The sequence below is a fragment of the Porites lutea genome, chromosome 13 (assembly GCF_958299795.1).
Source record: "Porites lutea chromosome 13, jaPorLute2.1, whole genome shotgun sequence".
Lineage (NCBI taxonomy): Eukaryota > Metazoa > Cnidaria > Anthozoa > Scleractinia > Poritidae > Porites > Porites lutea.
In genome coordinates, this window is record NC_133213.1 from 4728523 (window position 1) to 4753069 (window position 24547).

At 39.1% G+C, this 24547-nt stretch overlaps 1 protein-coding gene across 1 annotated transcript; it reads left to right on the forward strand.

Annotated features, from left to right (window-relative positions):
• The first annotated feature begins 9284 nt into the window (after window positions 1–9284).
• LOC140923267 (uncharacterized) lies at window positions 9285–16313 on the forward strand. The gene is made up of 7 exons (XM_073373350.1): window positions 9285–9375; window positions 11778–11865; window positions 12566–12667; window positions 13079–13285; window positions 14257–14322; window positions 15068–15210; window positions 15922–16313. Exons 1-7 carry the CDS (start codon window positions 9368–9370, stop codon window positions 16073–16075), a joined length of 768 nt encoding a protein of 255 aa, XP_073229451.1. The 5' UTR covers window positions 9285–9367; the 3' UTR covers window positions 16076–16313.
• The last annotated feature ends 8234 nt before the right edge of the window (window positions 16314–24547 follow it).

Consider the following 24547-nt stretch of genomic DNA (forward strand, 5'->3'; position numbering starts at 1 on the left):
CCGCCCCATCGAGGTTGAAATAACAATCCCGGATTAGCGTCAATTGGCCTTCGAACAACTGGCCGGAGCTATGGCCCGGAACTATGACTGACCAGTAGAAACATCCCTTTAATTAATTCATTTGGTCACACTTGCACGGTCGAGGGGCTCCCAACATCAGCCGCCGTTGGTCACAGTCATCTTTGGTTAGCTTCTCCAGCTTTCATATTCAGTTCTGTATTGCTATGTTCAGACTCAATTGCTTGCTCACCTTGGCTTTGCAAGACTCAAGAAGGAAGATCGCTAAAGATTATAGCGGTAACATGGCAAGGTACAAGCTTCATTTGAGTTGTGTCCATCCTCTGCTGGTTTTGAAGCATTTAATAAACATTATTATGAGCGCGTCTGATGATCTCTGTCCTTGTGTATTAATTAATCGTTGTTTAGAACATCTATTCTGGTCACATGTACGGGCTATCTCTTGTGCTAAGCTCATTCGGTTGAGCCAGTTTACTAAAACACAAAGCATGAGTTCTTTCTACTCGCTTTATTAACATTTATTAGGTTTCAAGTTAAAAAAATCCATGTTTAGCTCTCATCCACTTGAAAAGAATTCTATTCGTTGTCTGCCGTTACCTGTTGCAGTTTTGAACTATTCAGTGCTAGAAATACAGGAATCGCAGGAAAGTCTCGAAGGACTTCGGTGAGACGGAAAGAAGTTGAAAGGGAAATAAGGCAATAGGAAAGAAAATCTATACATAGGATAATGCCTGAGGCCCGAGGCCAAACAAACGTGCGATTACCGAACTCCTGTTTGTTTGACTTTTGTGTTTAAATATTAACACTGATAAAAAACGAAGTAATGGAAAAAAAGTCTAAATATTTTCTTATTATCAAACAAGAGTAGTATATTTTGAGGAAATTTTGTATGGAGAGCCGTCCCCCTAATTCCCTCGAATCCTTTGTTAGCGATTTGATAGGACGATTGTACATCTGTATAATAGCCCATTTTATATATATTGTGCGGAAATTTTGTACGGAGAACCGTCCCCCTTATCCCCCCGAACCTTAGTTAGCGATTTGGTAGGACGAAAGGTCGGATAACGGCGAGTGTTACGGCGACATTCAAGGCAGAAGCCATTTCCTTCCCACTGTAATAATCATAAAAATGTGAACAATACTGCATTTCAGTATTTAACCGTCGTTTTGTTCTCTTGTACATATTCATAACCGAACATTAACATTCAGTTTGATATATTTGGACTTTTTTCTATTAATCCCATGCAAGAGAGGGGTTCACGCTCATAGTTGCGTCATAGGTAATCAGGGCAAGATGGCAAGAAATTAGAAGATTTGTATTAGAATTCAAAGCCCGCTACATAACAGGCCAGAGCCCCGATTTTAGTGCGCGCAGGAGGAGGCCTAATCTCCACAGCAACCACCGCAGATCGGTTTCCAATAACAGACAAGCGTTACTTTCGTAATTAGTTTTAAGCATTCCTCCAGACACCTTTCGAGAGCGCCGGACACATTGCCTGTCAAGGAACTTTGTACTTCTGATTAAACGAACCAGACATCTCAAGGAAACGCGAAATTTGATCAGACTATTTGGGATTATAAATTCATTTCACGGTCCAAGTCGATCTTCGCGGCTGGCTTCGCAATTGATAACTACAGTTTTCTCGCCGCATTTGGATTCAAATAGGCTTGATACGCTGTCAGTGGCTTTTCAAGTGCTTTCTTTTTAGAAAATAGTGCTCCGATGGCTTATTTAACTTCTCTCAAGAGTAGTATGCCGTGTCAACATTGGTGACCTTCGAAGCGAAAACGGCGAGTCGGCGTATCAAGTTTTTACTGTGGAGCCACAAGGAGGAATACACTCTCTGCTGGCACATCTTTCTCCGGTTTGGAAGGAACTCTGCGTGGAAAAGACCCTGACCAAGGAAATTTTTAAATCTTCTCTATTTGACATTTGAGAAAAGCCGTCAACAATGCACATTTTTTAGTCGCCAGTGTAAACGAATGCGAGAGCTCGAGCTCTACCTCACATCTCCTTGAGGAACAGCAAGACCGATTATCTGATTCAATGGACGACCTTTTCTATCAAACGGCGAAGGATTCAAGTCTTTTTTCTCTGGCTTAAGACGATGTAAGCGTCGATGTGCCTCCAGTGACAAATCACTCTCCAAAAAGCCCGCCAAGCACTGTCGAAATCCCGCCAAAATCTTATTCGCTGGCAGGAACCCAAGATGCTGGATTACTCCAGATATTCTAGCTTCCAGTTCAACATCTTCGTGTTCGCTTGGGCGATCTGTATAATCAACGTCACAGATACAGTATGGTTTCTATATCAGTCATTTTAGCCTCCTTGAAATGTCAGTTATAATCCAAAAGTTATTATTACAGGTTACCTTTTTTACTTAATAGGCCAAATTATAGGGCTACCCTCTCCCTCAGAGCTTACAGGCGGCGCGCCCAAGATTCTGAGGTGATGGTAGTCTCCCTTTTGAAATGTCGGTCATTATCCAAATTATTATTGTAGGTCATCTTTGTACTGTCATTTGTTTCTGAAATAGGCCAAATTATGGGGCTACCCTCTCCCTCAGAGCTTACAGGCGGCGCGCCCAAGATTCTGAGGTGATGGTAGTCTCCCTTTTGAAATGTCGGTCATTATCCAAATTATTATTGTAGGTCATCTTTGTACTGTCATTTGTTTCGAAATAGGCCAAATTATGGGGCTACCCTCTCCCTCAGTGCTTACAGGCGGCGCGCCCAAGGTTCTGAGGTGATGGTAGTCTCCCTTTTGAAATGTCGGTCATTATCCAAATCATTGTTGTAGGTCATCTTTATACTGTCATTTGTTTTGAAATAGGCCAAATTATGGGTTTACCCTCTCCCTCAGTGCTTACAGGCGGCGCGCCCAAGATTCTGAGGTGATGGTAGTCTCTCTTTTGAAATGTCGGTCATTATCCAAATTTTTATTGTAGGTCATCTTTATACTGTCATTTGTTTCTGAAATAGGCCAAATTATGGGGCTACCCTCTCCCTCAGAGCTTACAGGCGGCGCGCCCAAGATTCTGAGGTGATGGTAGTCTCTCTTTTGAAATGTCGGTCATTATCCAAATTATTATTGTAGGTCATCTTTATACTGTCATTTGTTTCTGAAATAGGCCAAATTATGGGTTTACCCTCTCCCTCAGTGCTTACAGGCGGCGCGCCCAAGACTCTGAGGTGATGGTAATCTCTCTTTTGAAAGGTCGGTCATTATCCAAATTATTATTGTAGGTCATCTTTATACTGTCATTTGTTTCTGAAATAGGCCAAATTATGGGGCTACCCTCTCCCTCAGAGCTTACAGGCGGCGCGCCCAAGATTCTGAGGTGATGGTAGTCTCTCTTTTAAAATGTCGGTCATTTATTCAAATTATTATCTTAGGTTATTTTTGTATTGTTATTTGTTTCTGAAATAGGCCAAATTATGGGGCTTCCCTCTCCCTCAGAGCTTACAGGCGGCGCGCCCAAGATTCTGAGGTGATGGTAGTCTCTCTTTTGAAATGTCGGTCATTATCAAAATTATTATTGTAGGTCATCTTTGTACCGACATTTGTTTTGAAATAGGCCAAATTATGGGGCTACCCTCTCCCTCAGAGCTTACAGGCGGCGCGCCCAAGTTTCTGAGGTGATGGTAGTCTCCCTTTTGAAATTATAATTGTAGGTTATTTTTGTAGTGTCATTTGTTCTTGAAATAGGCCAAATTATGGGGCTTCCCTCTCCCTCAGAGCTTACAGGCGGCGCGCCCAAGATTCTGAGGTGAAGGTTGTCTCTCTTTTAAACTGTCAGTCGTCAACCATAGTATTATTGAATTTTCATTTTCCAGAGTTCATAGTGGTACCTTCTTTATAGTTTTACGTGATTTGTGGCAAAGACAAGACCAGGCTAACAAATTTATTCTACTTTATGCGTGGTGCGACAATCTCCGTGGCTGACTGGCCTCCAAATTTTTCTTTATAATTTGGACGCTTCTCAGGAGTTTCTTCACTGCTTGTAATCCAGAATTGGCGATTCTCAGCAGCTTGAAGCTCTTGCATTGCATCAGTTGTTCCTTGGACGACGACCTTTTCTTGTCCCGAGTACAATGTCGATTCTCGATTCTCGACTCTCGATTACCGTGTCTTGCTCGTGCAAGGTTTCGGCAACGGGACCAGTACTAAGACCATTGCAGAAAAACTGTTTGGTAGAAGAAGAGTGAAATGGTGGCTTCGGCGCGTTACCTGTCTGATGCTCGGTATATCACTGCCAAACTGCGTAACAGAATGCGCGAAAAACCCCTCCGGTACTTGAAAAAAAAGAAAAAAAACCTGAGCGATGAAATTTAGTAACTTATTCATGGTGTTCAGCTTCCGGTTTATTCAGCTTATTGCCAGTTGTAGGCAAAGTTCACGCGCACATTATCGCACTCTAACTGGGTCAATTGTGAGGAAACTCTTATGTCAGTCATTGACTAAAAACCCCCGCGCGTTAAGCTTTTGTGCGACGGACGTCCCTTAGAAATATCAATTGCCCACACTGATCGCCAGTTCTACTTGCAAAGTGTTGCTGATTGAGTTGTGTAATGTATTCTAGAGTGTAAATTTAGTACTAACCTCGCAGACAAGGATGCAATGAGACATTTATTTGCGTAGTTAGGCCTACTATCCATTGGGCAAGCATCCCTTTTATTTTCTTTCGATAGCCTGTCCATGCACTAACCTTTGGGTACAGAAACTAGCTGCCTCTCGCTGTACCAAAACTTGATAGTTTTGGCCTTTGGCGCCTTGGTACCCTGCGAGCTTTGGTTCATCGCGTTTTGAAAGATAGAAATTTTGATATTCCCGCGTAAAAGAAGACCGATAAAACGTGTCTTTCATTGACTACAGTGAAACGCCCGGAAATGAAGGATGTTTTGAAAGAAACGGGAATACTGATAAAAGTAAATATTTGTTTTGATAAGTGAAATTAATGAGAAATAACCATAAACTTGTTTTGTTGTTTTGTTTTTTAAAAGCGGTTTGTCTGGTACCAGATTTGTACAATTACTTTCAATCAAACATGGATCGGGTTTTGTTAATTATGACAGAATGTAATTAAAAAGCATTATGTTGACAGCTACAAGGCACATGCTTGCCTTAAGCTGCGAGTATCCCGCCATGTTTTAAACAAAGGCCCTCTGACCAAGCCGGCATTCTAATCCGCCACAAATATGTGAGGCACGCGTCTTTCAAAGTCGCCTAGTACTTAAAATCGGGGCTCTGGCCTGTTATGTTCTTCCTCAATTCATATATTTGAAGCTTTCTCTTTGAAAAGAGTAACTTACGAGTTCAAAGAAACAGTACACTAAATCTGGAGTGCAAAGAAGTCCGTGATCGGTTTTTAGAAAACTTTGATTTTCCCATACATTTTCTGTAACTCGACAACATCAAAATTACAGAAAATGTATGGAAAAGTTGAGGTTTTCTAAAAACTGATCACGGACGTCTTTGCACTCCAGATTTTGTGTACTGTTTCTTTGAACTCGTAAGTTACTCTTTCCAAAGAGAAAGCATCAAATATGTGAATTCAGGGAGAACTAGCTGACTATGAATTCCAACACAAATCTTCGAATTTCCCGCCATCTTGCCCTGATTACCCATGAGGCAACTATGAGGGTGAACTCCTCTATAAAGGTTGATTATGATTACTCCTGCGTGATTCACTTACCGAGAAATGGATTCCGAACAAAATCGAATCGGATTGAGATCGATTGTGTTCGATTTTGTTCGATTGGTTCGATAATCGAACTCACAGGAAGAGGACAGCCTGTAAACCTTAAGAAGGCTAGCTGGTATGTCCAGCCGAAATATTGTTATGAAAAAACAATACACGTTGTTCTGAATCAGCTGTGCAGTAGTCTTTGGACTTCTCGTTTTTGGTTCTTTATATTTTGGCTGATTAGATCTCTTTTCTAGAGATCCAAAGTTTACAACTAGCAAAATCTTCGCCCACGGTTTTTGCAGTTAATTTAATCCTTTATTATGTTCCATTATGTTCGATTACCTAACCGCCAATCGAACGATTGTCGTTCGATTGGGTTTAATTTTGTTCGATTAGATACGCCGGAGAAAAAGTGACTGCTTAAAAAATCTTTCGAGATTTCTTCGGAATATTTGAAAAAAACTTTAAACACAATTGACTGTAATGCGTGACTTAGAACCTTCAGCATACAAGTTTTGACCCTTTCGTTCGGGGGTCAGGATTGTTAAGACTGCGCCGTAAAAAATGGCGTATGGGGCTGTAAAATCTTTTGGTCGTGGCTTATTGTTGATCCTGTTGGTAATTCAGATTGGAGCTTTTATGTTGTTCCAGATCGGAGGACATGCAAATAGAGGGTGGTTGCATTTACCTTGGCCGTTCATTGCTCTTGTGTTGTTTTCTATTATATATTCCAGTATTGTTTCATTCTTCACCATGATTTTTTTAATAGAAGCGACAGCCAACGATAGATATATTCTTTCCTGGTTATTTTTTGGATGGAAGTTGTACATTGGCTTTGTTTTTGTGCCAAATGTAATCGGTACATTTGTAATGGCCATTTCTTTTAAGGAGGATAAACTTCCATCCGGTATGAATGGATTAACGTTGATCGTATGCGCAACACCTATCCTGCTTCTGTTGTTGTTGATCACCGCAGATGATTCGTTCAGCTCCAAAAATCACAGTGATCTTGTCCGGAATTTATCCATCCTGATGGTCTCTGATCTCATCGATGGCATTGAAATGTTGGACAGTACTTTAGAAGCCAATTCCTATGGAATTCATAAGGGCTTCCTGATCTTAGGCGCCGTCATCATCATCGTTTTGTCATCATTCCAAATGGATGAACACCAATTCGTTCGAGGGGAGCCCATAGAGCAACCAGTCTACAGAACAACCGTTATCCGCAACATTTTTGTGATAATCTTGAACTTGATATTTCTGATCGTTCGTGTGAAGGTTTCCAGGTCCATCTTAATTATCTTCAAGAACTGTATGGCCATAATATTGTCTGTAATACAAATCTCCTATCTGACACTGCACACCTGAAACTTTCAAAAGGATTTGTAGCCTTAGCTTCACGCAGCCAGTTAATGCTGAACTTGAAGACACCTGTACATTTACAGGATAGTTGTTAACGTATTTTATTTCTAAAAAGACAAAAATCAAAAGTTGGTTTTCCTAGCCGTTTACACTAACAATAATAATAAACATGAGTCCATTGAGCCTTGTCATATTCACACCATCAAATCAATATCTTATGCAATAATTATGCACACTCGCCGCAAAAATCAAAACCATCCAATCGGATTAAGTCCATAAATCACCAACATGGCGGCCGGAAACCAATAGAAACAATGTTAAACAGAAAAAGCGTCCGGGATGCGTGACACTTGTACTTCAATAGCTGACAAGGTGATACTCGTTTTTATTTTTTTATGACCCTTCTTCAGTGTGAGAAAAAATCATAATCATAGGCACAAAAATGATCGTCGCTCACGCGAAATATAAAGAAAGCGACCAACTTTGGCCTGTCACTGTTTACTGGTAAGAAAAAATTATTTTCATACTGAATTTGCTACAAAATCATAAAAATGCACTTGAGAAAATCGCCGAAATGTTTGTAAATTGTAAATAAAGTTTTTACTAACTGACGTTTTTAATTTACAAATAGTTACTTTTTCATTTTTATCCAACTGATTTGGTAAATACTGAAACAACTATCCCCCTCAGGGTCGTGAACAGTGCTAGATGTATACCGCGACTCTTCGCGTCTCGGTATATCCACTATTATTCACCTCCCCTTCAAGGGGATAGTTTTATAATATCCCGAGTTTGCTGGCAACTGAAACAAATGATTCTATTTCCCTTATAAATCTATAATATGTAATAAATAGAAGCCTCAGTGTGGTTATCATTAATAGAGATTATGATTCACGTTTTCTCGAAACGGCAAACGTGAATTTGTACCACGTGACCAGGTTTTCCCTTAATTGTCGTTAACTGTTTATTACTTCAACTAAAAAATAAGTAGTTTCACGCCAGTTTTATACATACAAATTGTTCTGGAGAGTTTCTATCTGCTTATTTTCTATTCTGAGAAATTCTCAACTTGAATCTGACGTTTGCCGTTTGGCGTAAGCGTGAATCTTTATCTCTCTAATAAGGGACAGAGAAAAGCCTCAGCATCTTTTCTTTGAAGCGTTAATTTTTAAAATGATTTAAAAAAATATGGGCATTGATTTAGTACCTTCATTATAGATTAAAATAAAACAGTGTTGTTTAAAAATAATTTATTGATCATTGAGCAGTCTCATCTTAATACTCTGGAAAGCGGTTGTGAGCCACCTTGATTAAATATCCAAAAGTGCTTTTTCTAATACTAACAAAGTTTGTTCTTATCTCTTCCGTGAAACATAAGTTGGTCTTTTAATGTCGAGAAACAGAGGTAAAGTACACATAAAGGTCTGTCACAACATCTCTGTGTAAATGGAGTAGTCCTTGTCTACAAATTCATCTGCAAACAACGCTTTTGTACAATTACTGAGATACCAAGTCGTAGTTGCAACTCAGACACTCGTCATCTTCCATGCAACTTTTAATGCATGGAAAAACTTAAGAGAGCACAGAAGATAAAGGGCGCTTTGCAGAGGGACATTCTGTCTTCAACCTCAAATTAAATACGGTTATTAGAATTGCACAAACGGTGGCAGATGAAACGCTTTAAGGAACTAGACACCTTTAACAGGTACTGGTTAAGACTATTTACTTAAACCCTTTTAAAGTTTCATAACAGCTTCATAACTACACAACTGTTTTCACCAACGTTTGTATTTACAGCAGTTGAAAGGAGTGCAAAGCGCTAGCTGTAATCAAGGTATGTGAAAGAGGTATTATTTGTCAATTGAAGGTATACGAAAGGGTTACTCTTTCTGTAAAAAATGGTATATAAACGGTAAGGGGTCGGACCTCGGGGCATAGCCTCTCCGTATCCGTAAAAGACTTTTTCTGAGTACGTTCGCCCCACCCTTTCCCCCTCCACCCGATCGAGATTAAAATAACAATCCCGGATTAGCGTCAATTAGCCTTCGAACAACTGGCCGGAGCTATGGCCCGGAACTATGACTGACCAGTAGAAACATCCCTTTAATTAACTCATTTGATCACACTTGCACGGTCGGGGGGCTCCCAACATCAGCCGCCGTTGGTCACGGTCATCTTTGGTTAGCTTTCCCAGCTTTCATATTCAGTCCTATATTGCTATGTTCAGACTCAATTGCTTGCTCACCTAGGCTCTGTAAGACTCAAGAGGGAAGATCGCTAAAGATTATAACGGTAACATGGCAAGGTACAAGCTTCATTTGAGTTGTGTCCACCCTCTGCTGATTTTGTAACATTTAATTAACATTATTATGTGCGCGTCTGATAATCTCTGTCCTTGCGTTTTAATCAATCGTTGTTTAGAGCATTCATTGTCAGGCGTTTACGGGCTAACTCTTGTGCTAAGCTCATTCGGTTGTCGCAGTTTACTAAAACACAAAGCATGAGTTCTTTCTACTCGGCTTATTAGGTTTCAAGTTAAAAAAAATCCATGTTTACCTCTCATCTACTTGAAAGGAATTCTATTCTTTTCTTATTCCAAAAGGCTGTAAGCAGACGTTTTTGAGGAAAGGAATTAAAAAGACATTACAGAGAGACTTCGTTTCCTATGCTTGCATGCTTCCTTAAACAACAACTGAGTGTGTTCGGTCGTTTCCGTACTGTGTGCGACGAAGCACTGTTATTAATATTTCAATTTAAAATTACGGCTGAAATATCCTTGATTGCCTGCGGGGCCAAAACAACAAGTAAAGTAAGTAGATATATTGTACCCCAAGTTTTGATTCGGGAGGCATCGTTTAACTAATGACAAATAATACAACGTGAGACTGTCTAGAGAAAATGAAGATCCCATTTGTTTCATAAACGACCCTAGATACTTGTATTAAAGGACAGGTTACGTTTTTCACAGTTATAGTTAATTATGGTTTTCACATTATGGTTTGTGAAGAAATTTACCTGTTCTCTGAATATTCCTGAATACTGTGAAGCTTTGTAGAAATATAATGATTAATACGAGACTCTGATCAACCGGTCCCTCCTCATGTTCGGATGCAAATTTATGTTGACATTGAGTTGCTAAGCGGGATAAAACATCTCCAGTCCATTTATATGAATCTACCCTAAAGTTTATTGTTTTATTTAAAGTACAAATGTATTAAACGGGAGCTTCGCTTTTAGCCCTGATTAAATCTATATGTATTTTGCAGATCTTAGAGGTAGATAAACTTAAACGGAAAACCAGGTAGAATCGTGAGTGGTTCTTGCTTTGTTGAACGACTGCCGACCACTCTGTAATATTAAACTGCAAGAACAACAATGTAACGTCACTGGGTACATTCCACATTTCCAATTTTCGTACTTCCGGCAGGTCGTTTATTTTTTCCTAGAAAACGACATACTGCCACATTTTCAGGTTTACGTTTTTAGTTAAGCTTTTTGCTTTACACCTTCCAGTTTAAATGCACCTCAACGCCTGAGGGGTGAAAATTGTCAACTAATGGAAGCAAGATTATAATGCTCACTTTGACGTTTTTTTGTTCCAAACAATGCAGTGATATTAACAAAATACCTCTCCAACGTCACTTTTAGCAACACGAACACCACCACCACCACCACCACCATCATCGTCATCATCATCATCATCATCATCATCACCATCATCATCATCATCATCATCATCATCATCACCATCATCATCATCATCATTATCATCATCATCATCATCATCGTCATCATCATCATCGTATTGTTTTTCATTATCGTCTTCATGATCACAATTATCATCATCCTTCTCCTTCTCCACCTCCTCATCATCATCATCATTATCATCATCAGCACTGTCATTATCGCTAGTCATGATTATTATTCATTCAAAATATTTCTCTGTTTCTGATTGGTTTAAATTTACCGGCTAATTGTTTAGTCCAGCTAGTGTAGACCAAATACGTTTGTTTTGGCAGTGAAAAAAGAGGAGGATTTCACACGTTTTGCAAAGAAGAAATAGCCGGACTGCTGCCAAAAAAGATCGGTAAAATATCATTCGATCAGTGATAACTCCTATTTTAAGAATATCTGCTAGACAAAACATCTATTTGCATCCTGAGGAACAGAAAAATAAAGACAGGAACTTTACATTGTAGAGGTGACCATATTTTTAAACCTGGAACAGTTTGAATGAATGATAAAACAATTAGTTTCTTCCGGAGGCCATAACCCGGAGCAAGCAACTCCCCCACTGACTAGGTCTAATGCCACAGTGTTTTGACGGACCGGTTCATTTTATATAGAGTCCGTGAAAGTGGAAGCCCAGCTCCGCCCATGAGCACATTCGAAGAGTATGATACGAGAAAGGAAATGTGGGGAGCACGGGATAGCGCAGTGGTGAGAGCGCTCGCCTCCCACCAATGTGGCCCGGGTTCAAATCCTAGCGTCGACGCCATATGTGGGTTGAGTTTAATTTGTTGTTGGTTCTCTCCCCTGCTCCGAGAGGTTTTTCTCCGGGTACTCCGGTTTTCCCCTCTCCCCAAAACCAACACTTCCAAATTCCAATTCGACCAGGAATCAGGAAGACGAAAAGAACCACTTTGTGGATGTGCTACCTCTAAATCATTCTTTCTTTCTTTCTTTCTTTTTTTACGGTACTCATAGAAACCAGAGCACTTTCTATTTGGATGATGAAGAAAGAAAATCAAGGGGTAGTCGACGGCTAAAATACGGTTCAAGTGACAAAGATCACCATGAGGATGAAAAAGATGCTGCTGCTGCCTTTGATCTTGATGGCGATGATGATGACAGTGATGACGACGGTTGTGATGATAATTATGATGATGAAAGTGAAGAAGAAGAAGAGGGAAGTGAGAGGCAACCGAAAGGCAAGCTATCCAACTAAAACATTTTTAATAAGTTTTAATAATAATAATAATAATAATAGTAATAATAATAACAATAATGATGATTATTATAATGTTGATGCTAATCTTGATTATGATAATGATGATGATGATGATGACGATGATGCTGATGATGATGATAATGATTATGATAATGACCTACGAGGCAAGATAATTCTGTTCACTTATAAAGGATTGGTAGTCACTGAGACAAAGACATAGTGCCCTGCTTTGATTCAAATAGCAGAGTCATTATGATAATATTTGCAACGCTGAAGGGGAGACAACTTCTTTGATGTGTTACAAACTCTTCAGCTGGACAATCTTATACTTTCTCGCTCTGTGATGATCATCATAGCAAAAACAAAAAATCAGACAGCTCCACATAAATGAGGCGGGCCGGAAGATAGAGGTTTTTTTTTACTTGGCCTAACTCACGTATTTGACGTTTTACACGACGCGGCATGTTAGTAATTCGCAACCTTCCTCTCTTCCTACAAAGCAACCAATAATTGTTGGTAACATGAAACACTGCTCACCCTTTCAGACACAGACGTATCTAATAAGAAGAAAAAATCATCCTCTGCTGCTTCGACCAAGCCCAAATCGAAAAGTTTCAAAGAAAGGCTTTTTGGAAAGCGAAAGAAGGTAATATTAAAGTCACCTAGAATAGACTCGATTTCCGGCGCTCTCTTACATGTATGTGCGGTCTAGTGTTGACTTGAACCTGAACTATAGCAGCAAAGTAGTAATTTGTTTTCATTTGGTATTTCCCTGTAATTTGTGAAGGACCGAAAGACTTCATACGCTTATAGGATTTCCAATTGATGATAAATTAATCAGCAAAAGTTGAATTTTTTACCGTTTCCAATTAAAGCAAAGTAAAGGGAGAATGTTTCCCTGTCACGAACTTTCCGCCTTTCAAAAAAGTCTTCAAAGACAAGTTTTAATTATTTTAGCTCGCGTACGTGCAAGCTTTCCTGCCGCTATTTTAGTGGCAAAGGGAGAACATGGGATAAGGGCCCCTTGTGTGCAATTTTTTTTTTCATATTTCCTCAGCTCAAAGTAGACCCCAAGCACCAGCAACTTTTGGGTAAAATTGCTGACTTGGAAAGTGAAAAGGTTGCCGCTGAGTCTAAAATCAGACAACTACAGCTCCAAATGTCTAACGAGGCGGAAGAAGTCTCCAAGGCCCAAGAGGAGAGAGACGAGTTTAAGGCAGAAGTATCAAAACTACAGCTAGAAATGGAAGGATTGAAGGCACAGGTAGCAAATAATGATAATGATTATTATAATAATGATTATGATGACGATGTTGTTGATGATTAGATGATGCTAACATAAAAGTCGAAAATAGTGAAACAGAACCATTTAGCCTGATGGAGGGCGCAAAATTTCTATGCGACCTGGTCGAGCCTAGCATGGGACTTTGAACTTCCTAGACTTAGATATCGCTCAACTAAGATTCACCTTATATCCATTTTTGCCTTCAAGTTGCCAGGAAATGCCTTCGTTTATCAATCCCATGTTACATGACAGACTTAACCCTTGGACGTACAATCGGGGAGGGGAAGTGGTTGCCACCCCCCTATGAGGTTTTCAAAGTTTGTTTTTTAGACGATAAAACATCAGCACCTGACGTTTTCGGTAGTTGTTCGTTTATCCCTCGCCGGCATTTTAAGACAATTCTATTGATGGCCAGTTACTATGGTTACAAGACATGACGTCATAAGTAGCAGGTGGTCAAGCCATTTTTGAGTGAAAATGCATGTTTTTTCATTTTTTTTCAACTATAAAAGTAAAACTTGTATTTATGTATTATTTTATATGTCAAGCACAAAAAATTACCATTTATCGGGATTTTAACCTGATTTATAATTCTTGACGTTACAGGCATCCACCAGCGCCACCACCCATAAAATATACCTCATCTTATTGAGAACATCGAAGGCTTTGCACTAAAGGTAGAATCGTTTCGAAATACTGCAACATGTCAAAACCTCTGGGGCGGAGGTTCCATCAACCCCCACCCCCCCCTCTTGTACCACGGTGGGGGTATGAATTGGCGTTTACGTCCGAAGGTTAAGACACCGAAGGACGTCATAATTTTATATTAATATTTGAGTATCTACCCAACTTTAAAAATCAAGCAAGCAAGAGACAATTTTGTTTATTCTATACTCGGCAACGTGTTATCTCTAAAAAAATTCTTTTGTTTTCTCTTTCTTCTCATCTAGCTCGATAAGGCAGAATCTGACTTGGATAATTTTAAGGACTTACGAAACTCTTCATCGGCTCTTGGGGTAATCGTGATTACTAGTAATGGAGATCGTGATTTTAGCGTAACTAATTGTGTAATGAATTCTTTAATTCTTTGTGAAAGAGTCCACATGCTCAAGGTGTACTCAAGGTTTTTTTAAAATACCTGGGTAAAAAGCCTCTCTGTGTAGAATAATTAGGTGAAGAGAAAAAGAAATGTTCATAGACTTGAAATTTGAGGTCTCAATGCGCCTTAATGTATAAATATGGGCATGTGAGTGTGTTATCAGTAAATTCATCCATTTGCTAAAATATACATCATCAGATGGAATTAAATTAACTGCAAAAACCGTGGACGAAGATCTTGCTGTTTGTAAACGTTGGATCTCTAGAAAGGAGAGTCTAATCAGCCAAAATATTAATAAGAACTAAAAACGAGAAGTCCAAAGACTACTGCAAAGCTGGCCAGCCGAAGTATTGTTATGAAAAAACAATACACCTTGTTCTAATCAGCTTTGTAGTAGTCTTTGGACTTCTTGTTCGATCATCAGATGATCATATTTTCACTGACATGCAAGCGGCATGTACGTTGGTAGGATTTGATTCCTCAAGGATAGGGAAATATGCAGTTTTCAAACTAAGCTCGCGAACTATTGCAAATAGTGAGGGTCATATTTAAGATAGCAAATGCACTGGATGGCTGGCATGGCGTTCTCCGCACTCCTCCCCGCCTCTCCACCCCCATCACCATCTCTTTAAAAATATTAATTGTCTCTTTTACAAAATAAGATGATTTCACCTCACGGGTTTCTTTGGAAGCGGGGCGTGAGCGGACTCACGGGAAGAACTTGGAGACATCGCTATTTTAGGAAAGAGAATGATGACAAAATTCATTATTACTGGACAGCTGGAAGCATTTGGTGGTCAAAAGGGTTCGTATTTGACTAGATCTTAACTTGACTAGACCGGGACAATTTATATCCATATAATTTTACCAACACATCCATAACACTGTATGAAGTAAAATTCTAGGTAATTTTGGGCTGGTTTTTTTTTAGGGCGCTTTTCCTTCGAAAATAGAATCCACCATTTTTATGAGCGCATTGGAAGTATAAGATATAAAAAAAGAAAACTAAACGCTATTAAAATGCACAAAAATATAATTTTTAGGTTTGTAAGTTTGTGAAATTTTAAACATATTTACTAATTCCTGCCAAAACCGTTCTAAAAACTAGTAATCATCATCGTTTATGGATCCGCGTTCGTCTTATTCTACGAGCATCACATCTGCACGAAAACGAGACTAAATCAAGAAAACGAGTCCAACCCCTGCCCTGGCAAAGGAGTCCAGTTTCCTGCGGCCGAGATGGGCCCTGATAAAATTAATAGAGGCGGCTAATCGGCAGTCGCCAGTGATAGCTCGAAAATTTCTGCCTTTGTACAACAAGAGCACCAGATTAGAATGCGTTCTCACGAACGCGATAAACTGGTCCGTGAAAACGCCGTGAAAACGCCGTGACATGAGCGCATGGAAGCTGCTCACTCCGGGTTTTCTTACTATAGGCACTAGTTTCATATTGTTTACATAACTGTCGAGCACGATAGCCTCGTATCCAATTAATTTTTTTTTCATCATTTTATAGATACATAGATATTAGCAAGATCACTGAAGTTCAAGACGTGCATGATTCGGAGACAGAGGACTTCTGCTTTAATGTCGTGACACCCAAAAGAACTTACGAGATAAAGGCAAAAGACAACGACAGCAAGTTAAAGTACGGACGAGATTCCGTTTAAACCCCCGCAATCCCCACGTTACCTATAACCCCATTAATAGTTTACTGTGACAGCAAAACTGTGCATGCGTTTTGTTTCTTCCTTCGGTTTACTGTTTTTTCCTAGCTTCCGAAATCAAACTCTATGATGCTGTCCTGATGCTGTTATCAAATTCTAGAATAACTGGTCAAGATTCGCTGCTAAATTTTAGGGATAGTGTTCTCAAGGGGTTTAAGGCCTGGGTCAAAAGTGTGTTCGGATCATATGGCAATATCTCTCGCTAGGAGACCTAGAACAAAATGAATTTTTTCCCAAAAGTAAATCTTGAGGTTTTAATTTCGCCTTAATGTTTAATTATGGTCACGTGACATGTCACGTGACCAAAAATTGAAAGTGAAGGAAATTGGCGAATTGGTGGCGAATTTACTTTGTTTGGATAAAGAAATTGGCACTTCTGAAAGAGGATAAACGTACCTAACTTTCAACGTTTAGAAAGAATGTACGCGAAGTTTAAAATTAAAGTTTTAAATAAATTCAAGATTAAATTTCGGCATTCAAAATGATGTTTTCCCTCATATTTTTTTCTTAATGTGCACAAGGAATATGGAATATATTTGGGAACCTCGCCATTTTAACCGCCTATTTAGAAAAGAAAAAATTTTCGTTTTCTTTCCTAAAAAGTGGTCTTGGAATATATTTGGGAACCTCGCCATTTTAACCGCCTGTTCAGAAAAAAGAAATTTTTTGTTTTCTTTCCTAAAAAGTGGTCTTGGAATATATTTGGGAACCTCGCCATTTTAACCGCCTGTTCAGAAAAGAGAAATTTTTTGTTTTCTTTCCTAAAAAGTGGTCTTGGAATATATTTGGGAACCTCGCCATTTTAACCGCCTATTCAGAAAAGAAAAAAATTTTGTTTTCTTTGCCTGGGGAGCCTTTGGACGCCCCATCTCTATAACTTTAAGACCGCTCATATAATACAACCACCAAATTACACAGAATAATGTAATCATCGTTTCCATCGTCTTGGTTGCGGTTGTCATGGACACGTCAAAGTTAACGTACATGTCACGATGACTTTAAAATGTGGCCAGATAAACGTTTAGAAAAAGCTGTTGTTGCTAAATGTGGCGGGCATGGCTTGAACGGTTTTGAAGTTATTTAACTTTTAAGCGAGCGGGCCTCGCATGCGCTTCCCGTCCCCACCCCCACTCCTCGATCCCTCCAAGGTCTAAATAAGGTTAAATAAATTTCTTAGGTTAACTCGGGTTGAATTTAAATAAGAATGAACCAAAGCAAAAACTTCTATCAAATTTGCTAAACCCGGGCACTCGGGCAGGAGGGGAGGGGGGGAGGGAAACTCCCGATGATAACATATACGGGGAGGCTCCGCCCGAAAGGGGAACCCTTAAGGCTTAAGGTATACGAAAGGGTAGGGATTTTACTCGTTGACGTTTATAAAAGGGTAGGAAATCTGTCATTTGGGTCTGTAAAAGCACCCAAAGGGCTAACAGATGAATTTTATGGCTTTAAAAAGTCGAGAAAACGTTCTATTTTTGTGATTGGTTCCTATTTAAAGGACACTACATCTACAGCAGTTACAAGAGATGCAAGGTTACTATTTGTCAAAAGAAGGCATACAATGGGTACTTTTTCGTGAAGAATGGTATATAACGGGTAAGGGGTTGGACCTCGGGGAGAAGCCAAGACAAGACAAGACAAGACAAGACAATGTTTTATTTGGAGTCTTATACAGTCCTATGTATATCGACTTTATCCAAATAATTTAAAATTATAACACAAATTGCACACTCGTGGAACTATAATCAATGTTAACCTAAACAACTAATGATCTTCTTTTCTCATAGCAGTCGAATACGTATTTTGCAATTAACTTTTGCACTGGTTTGTTCTTGCTCGGAGGGTTTATTAACAACAGCCTCCCCGTATAAACCTTTGTTGAGTACCCCCCCTCGCCCGTCCCCCGGCGGAGCTACATAAATGTGAAAACAAATTACTGTGTTTACCTTATAGGTGGATGAAAGGCATTAGAGGCTTGGCCTACTGGACAACCCACAAGGAAGAGGCTGTGAATCAGATCTTTAATCCCTAAGACTGATCAGTATCGAATTTCTCCTTGTAATATCAATGCTTTGTAAAAGAGAGCGGTCATGAGAATTACGGACATGATCAAACAGGATGAACTCGCTTGATATTTCATCAACGTCTCCCCACTACTTCAGTAGGAAATGAGTAGAGGCGACAAATGAGAATTCAAATTTTGATCCTACGGTTTAAAGAGTTAATGAAAAATCTTAAATGGAATACGTGGACTATCAGTCCTTCTCCGTTCGGTGACTCTTGCCGTGTCACCGAACAGGGGCACCCAACGTCAACTTTTGGAAAATATCTGTTCGGAAAACGATTTGATATCTAGAATTTTCGGAACATTTCAGTTGTAAAATTTCTTGCTTGCCTGCCTCTCCTAGGATTTTCGAACATCTAAAAAATGGTATAATTGCCCATTTTTAACGTATTTTTACTCTAAAAAGGTCACCTAAAATTTTCGGGAGCCTTTTTCTGGCTGAAATTTTGGAAAAGGTAAGTTTTGATCCCTATAATTTTCGAATCACTAGACTTTCAGCTAGGAAATCCGAACAGATGAAAAATTTTTAGGGGATAAAAATATGCCTATATCTACCGGTTAAATACTAAAATACGTTCAACAATGCTATGTTTAAGGTGTTTTGAGCTATATTCTCGTTGGGTGCCCCTGACCGAACAGTATCAAGCACCGATTAGTTTGCACAACTGAATAGTAATGATAACTCATTAGTTTGTAAAATTCAATGGTGATAATAATGAAAATAATAACTTATGATACTGAATACAGTGAAACCCCAATTAATCGGACACTTCGGGACCTTCCCAAGTGTCCGCTTAACAGAGGTTGTAAAAATTGCTTTTGTGTTTTTAACGATTAACATTCAACGGTTACTCTGCGCTGTGACAAAGTTCCATGTTGTTAAGAAAGCTATCCAGAGTCTAAGTTCATTACCTTTCATTACCAACTTTAATTTGTTTGTAAATGCAAAAGCATTAACTCAGGGCTCCCAGGAGCCCGGAGCGATCCCTATTGCTTCGTTGCTTGGAGCCCTTGGTTAATATTATTTTACAGTAGAACCTTGAGCCCTCAAAACGTTTGCTGCGGAGCCCGTAGCCACAAATATTAAAATTCGGACATTCTTGCACACACATAGCGTCATAACGTGCTTTGTTCCTTGTTTGCTGGGAATCGGGACGAAGATGGTAAAAAATCAGTAAACTAGACTGAGGCTAACTAACATTCATTCTTTTCATTGTAATGATGCTATTCTGGGCGTGTGCGGTAATCCACACTTACTACTTTTTAACTGCATCATTTATAAAGGTTTAAACTCTAAATTACTCAGATATATACTGCTTGATTCAGGTGTTTAAGATTTTGTCCTGAAAAAAATCCACATAGCACCCTTCGACTGTAGACAGTGTCTCAAGGTGTCGGAATTTTTTTTTACAGCACGGTAGTTAAATGGTATCAAGGTAGAATAATAATAATGGTAAGTGAATTCTATCACAGGAACATTTGATAGGACATATTACGCCACATTAAACATTACGTTAACAAATAATTTAGAAACAAACGGCGCGCCAAAGTTGTTCAGGGTTCTGATAGTGAGCTTGGGCTGCCTGTGAGTTCAGTGGTTTTCGTTGTCATGGTGTCATGCAAGTTGTCATCGCGTCGATTCAGGAATTTCATAATTTGTCATAAGTTATGCGTCTTATTGTTTAAGCTACTTTTTGGCACGGACCTCGATTCGGCACTTTACAGGTCGAGATTGTCAAAACTGCGCCTTAAAAATGGCGTATGCGGTTGTAAAATCGTGTGGTCGTGTCTTGTTGTTCATCCTGTTCGTAATTCAGCTTGGAGCCTTTGTGTTCTTCCAGTCTATAGGACATTCAAATAGTGGGTGGTTTGACTCACCTTGGAAGTTCATTTCTCTTATGTCGTTTTATTCCATTCATTTCTGGATCGTTTTTGCCTTCAGCGCGGTTTTTCTATTAGAAGCGATACGGAATGATAGATATATTCTTTCCCGGTTATTTTTTGGATGGAAGTTGTACATTGGCTTTGCTTTTGTGCCATATGTAATGGGTATATTTGGTGGAATTGCCGTTTATTACCCGGAAGAAATACAAACATCCGGCACAAATATATTAACTTTGACGGTATGTGCAACACCTATCCTGCTTCTGCTGTTGTTGATCACCGCGGATGATTCGTTCAGCTCAAGAAGTCACAAAGATCTTGTCCGGAATTTATCTATCCTGATGGTCATTGATCTCATCGATGGAATTGAAATGTTGGACAGTGCTCTAAAAGGCAATTCCTATGGAATTCATAAGAGCTTTCTCACCTTTGGCGCCGTAATGATCATTGTTTTGTCATCATTCCAAATGGCTGAATACAACTTCGTTCGAGGGGAACTCCTGGAACAACCGATCTATACAACAACCGTTATCCGCCACATTTGTGTGATAATCTTGAACTTGGCATTCTTGATCGTTCGTGTGAAGGTTTCCAGGTCCCTCCTGATCATCTTTAAGAACTGTATGGCCATAATATTGTCTGTAATACAAATCTCCTATCTGACACAGCACACATGAATCTTGTGAAAATGGTGACCTTAAATAACTTCACGCAGCCAGTTAATGACTATAAAGACAGTATTTATAGAATTGTTGTTAACGTAATTTAGTTTGCAAAAAGACAAAAATTGGTGCCTTTTCTTTGCTTTTTATGTATGAAACATGGGCTTGATATAGTTTGATTGCTTTTTTTGTTCTTGTTTTTTTTTCTTTTCTTCGGCATGTCACGCAATTCCAGATAAGTCATAAACTGTCTAACTTTCGGAGATTTCTTATTCTTTTTGAATACTCGTCATTGATAGCCTTTTTTACTTACAGTTTATAAAAGTTATGGATTTGATAGTGATCAAAAAAACCTGTTATTCGGGTTTCTTTTTCACTTTTTTACAATTTTGAGAAACACTTCCGGCTCTTATCGAATCTGAGCTTTCTCATTTCTGGTTTTCACTGTCACGTCATCAAAATTAATAACTTATGCAATAATTATGCACACTCGCCACAAAAATCAAAACTGTCCAATGGATAAATTAAGTCTGAATCACACAATGCCAGATCACGGGATATACCAAGTCAATATATGCCACTTTTTGTGTCGTTTTTGTGTGAATTTTTTTTCTTTATTTTATTAGGTAAGGGCAAGGTATCATTGTTATGTAATTTATGGCGTAACTCCAGACTTAGTATTCCCTAAGTAAATGATGGGTGCAGTAGCCCAGATCACTAAGTGCAACAACGAAAGAGTGAATTCATATCTAGAGGAACTCATAAACGTTGTTTGAAGTAGTACTTTATCTGATACAAGGACTATTCAGATAGCAGAATGCTCCCAAACGAGTCACTATTTTACATATTTGACAGCTCCCCGGCAATCTCGTTCCCAAGGTTTTTAAAATAGCCTGAGCATCAGGCGTTTCTGGGGGGAGGGGGAGGGGGGATGAGAAGAGCGAAAAAGGGAGAGAGCGAACGGAGAGAAACTTTCTCCCCTCCACCCTCTCCCCACCCCCCTTCTAAAATCTCCTTGCCCCTCTGGAGAGGACCCTGGGAACGAAGTTGCTCTCTCTGCTGCCATGTCAGCAACTGCCGGGTCACGCAAAGCTTAGAAATTCAAGCGTATCCTATTACAAACCAAGGAACCCTTTCGAAGTGTAAATTTGCAAAAAATAAAAGTTTTTAGCTGCTATTATATTTCATGAAAGTAAAAACTGTGGAGGATAGATAAATCAAATAATTAATGTTAAATTTTTGTAACGTTATGTGAAATGTGATACTTGATTACGTAATCCCGAGCTTGCGAGAGTATATATAGAAATGTACTCAGTGTACTTTTATGTCGAAACTAAAAAGCTCCAGGCGCCCAAGACAGTCTTGGATCCTGGATTGGATTCCACGCCGTGGATTCCGGACTCAAGGTAAAGGATTCCAGTTTTTGTCAGTGGAACTCTTGGACCCTGTATTCCAATCTTTAGTGGGATTCCAGATTCTTTGAGCTGTATTCCGGATTCCAAAGCCTAGGATTCCGGTTTCCGCAAGCAAAAATTTCCCAGATTCCGGAATCTGGATTCCCTTACATGGAGCCCTTTTATTACATGGGGCGACCTCTGAGTAGCTTTTATCATAATAAAGGATGAAGAAAAACCTAAACACTTTTACTTTGAAGCTCTCGATTGCAGGAAGTACCCTGGGCTTACTCGACTGTTCGCTGGTACTGAAAATTCAATAAAAAAACGATCAATGAAAAAGACGCGTAAAAATCTTCCTGTGCAGCGGTTCTTACTTCACAATTTGATCATTGTCAAACAAACTCATTATTAAAACAGAAAAGAGGAACTAAATTCAACCATACGATAGCTTTGCGCGAAAACTTTAAACTTTAAAAGAGAGTTACAACGAAGTTGCCTTTAATAATTTTAAATTCTTTGATATTCAGCATCAGGAGGCCGGTTCCTCGAAATATGAGTAACTTTAAACCTCAATTAAACCAATTTTTTAGCAAGTTTTTCAGGAGACCATCTCACTGGAGCTTATGAAGTATTTATCTAAATCTGAAGCAGCTGCAATTTTCAAATTGACATTCAAACTTGGCCTGCTATACTGGCCCGATCAATTCAGTCAACGCGTCTACGTCGTAACGGTTAGTACTACAACGCTTTTTCTCTTTACTCTGTCTAGAATAATGGTATTATATATATATACGTTTAAGTGTTTGTGATTTGAAGTTTTTTGAACATTTAAAAAGCACTGCTCCCAGGGTACGTTAACCCGTTAACCACCATCGCTACAAAAAATGAAAGGTTGCTTTGAACGCTCTGTTTTTTTGTAAAGCTAATTGAATTAAAATGATGAAAAACGGAGTCAGAGGCTCGTTTTTGAGTTAAAAGCACATAGGGCTTAAAGGGTGTTTGTAACGAGTTATAACGTTGCTATGGTAACTTTTTTGTAGTCAAAATATTGCTCAAAAGTTTATTCACTAGCACCATTATTGTAGGGTGAAAAAAAAAAAAACACAAAACAAACAAAAAAACAGACCGTTGCAGTCCTATCTGAAGACAGTGGAAACCGTTTGTGGGCCACCTTATATTAATTTCTAAAAGTATCTTTCTAATTAAAAAGAAGTTTGTTTTAGTCTATCCCGTAAAACGTAGCTGGTATAATGGTCTGTTAATATCGACAAAACAGAGGTCAAGGAAAGGTCTATCAAAGCATCTCTGTGTAAATGGAGTAGTACTTATTCACAAATTCATCAGGAAACAATGCTTTTGTACCATTACTGAGCTCACACTGCTGCGATAGCAAGTCGTAGTTGCAACTCACACAGTTGTCATCTTCCATGCAACCTTTAATGTATGTTGGGTATTCTTGGACTTACATTGTAGACGTGCCCAATAAGCGCGCAGTGCATTTTGGATGACTTTAGCTCACCGCAGGTTTTCCCTGATGCAGTGACTGTGGAAAAACTTAGGAGAACATAGAATATAAAGGACGCTTTAGAGAGGGATACTCTGTCTTCAACCTGGAAACAAATACGGTTATTAGAATTGCACAAACTGTGGGTTGCAGATGAAACGCTTTAAAGAACTAGACACTGTTAACAGGCATACTGTTTAAGGGACAGGTTCACGGTTGAGCGCATGCTCATTAATTAAATTACTTTTTTCCAATTTATTATTAATTCTATCGGTTAATAATGCCACTCACATGCATCTCAGCGATCTCGGAGTGTATTTAAAAGTAGAAGTGTATTTCAGAGTAACCTGAAGTAGGATAGAGGAGTACTAAAATCGCAGAAAAAATTAATGGATTATGCCAACACTACCAACGTTGAATTTATTGTTGACCCGAAGGTTTTATTCCATGGTTGATTACTTTACAGCTATTTGCAAATCTAGTGCAAGTGACTGCCAGAGGAGTGTGCAGATTGGTTCTTTGACAACATTATGACATTATCTGTATTGCTTACATAGATGATACAGCAAGGGTCTTTGCATCGGTTGAATTCGAAAAATAATGGTCCAATACTATATGAATTTTAGGCATTGAAACTATTTCCTGTCCTTTGTTGTTAAAGATCGCAAGGATGGACGAGGATTGAAACCTGAAAAACTTGGGCCAAAGTTTTAATGCTATGCCTTCAAAAATCACTCCCCGAAGAAATTTGTTTGATATCTTGTTGACAACTCTACAGGAGCGTTTTGTGAATGGTTATAGGCACTAAGTACAATGCCTTTAGCACATTATTGACTTGAACGACAGCAATCAATCCTCTTGACATAGCGACTTTAAGTGCCTTTCGTGTACCCTTGGCTGACG

What these genes read in the sequence shown, in the direction of transcription:
- LOC140923267 (XM_073373350.1), top strand. An exon ending in TGGAAGGATTGAAGGCACAG is followed by an intron (nt 13,286 to 14,256) that starts GTAGCAAATAAT and finishes CTTCTCATCTAG; the next exon opens with CTCGATAAGGCAGAATCTGA. An exon ending in AGCATTTGGTGGTCAAAAGG is followed by an intron (nt 15,211 to 15,921) that starts GTTCGTATTTGA and finishes ATCATTTTATAG; the next exon opens with ATACATAGATATTAGCAAGA.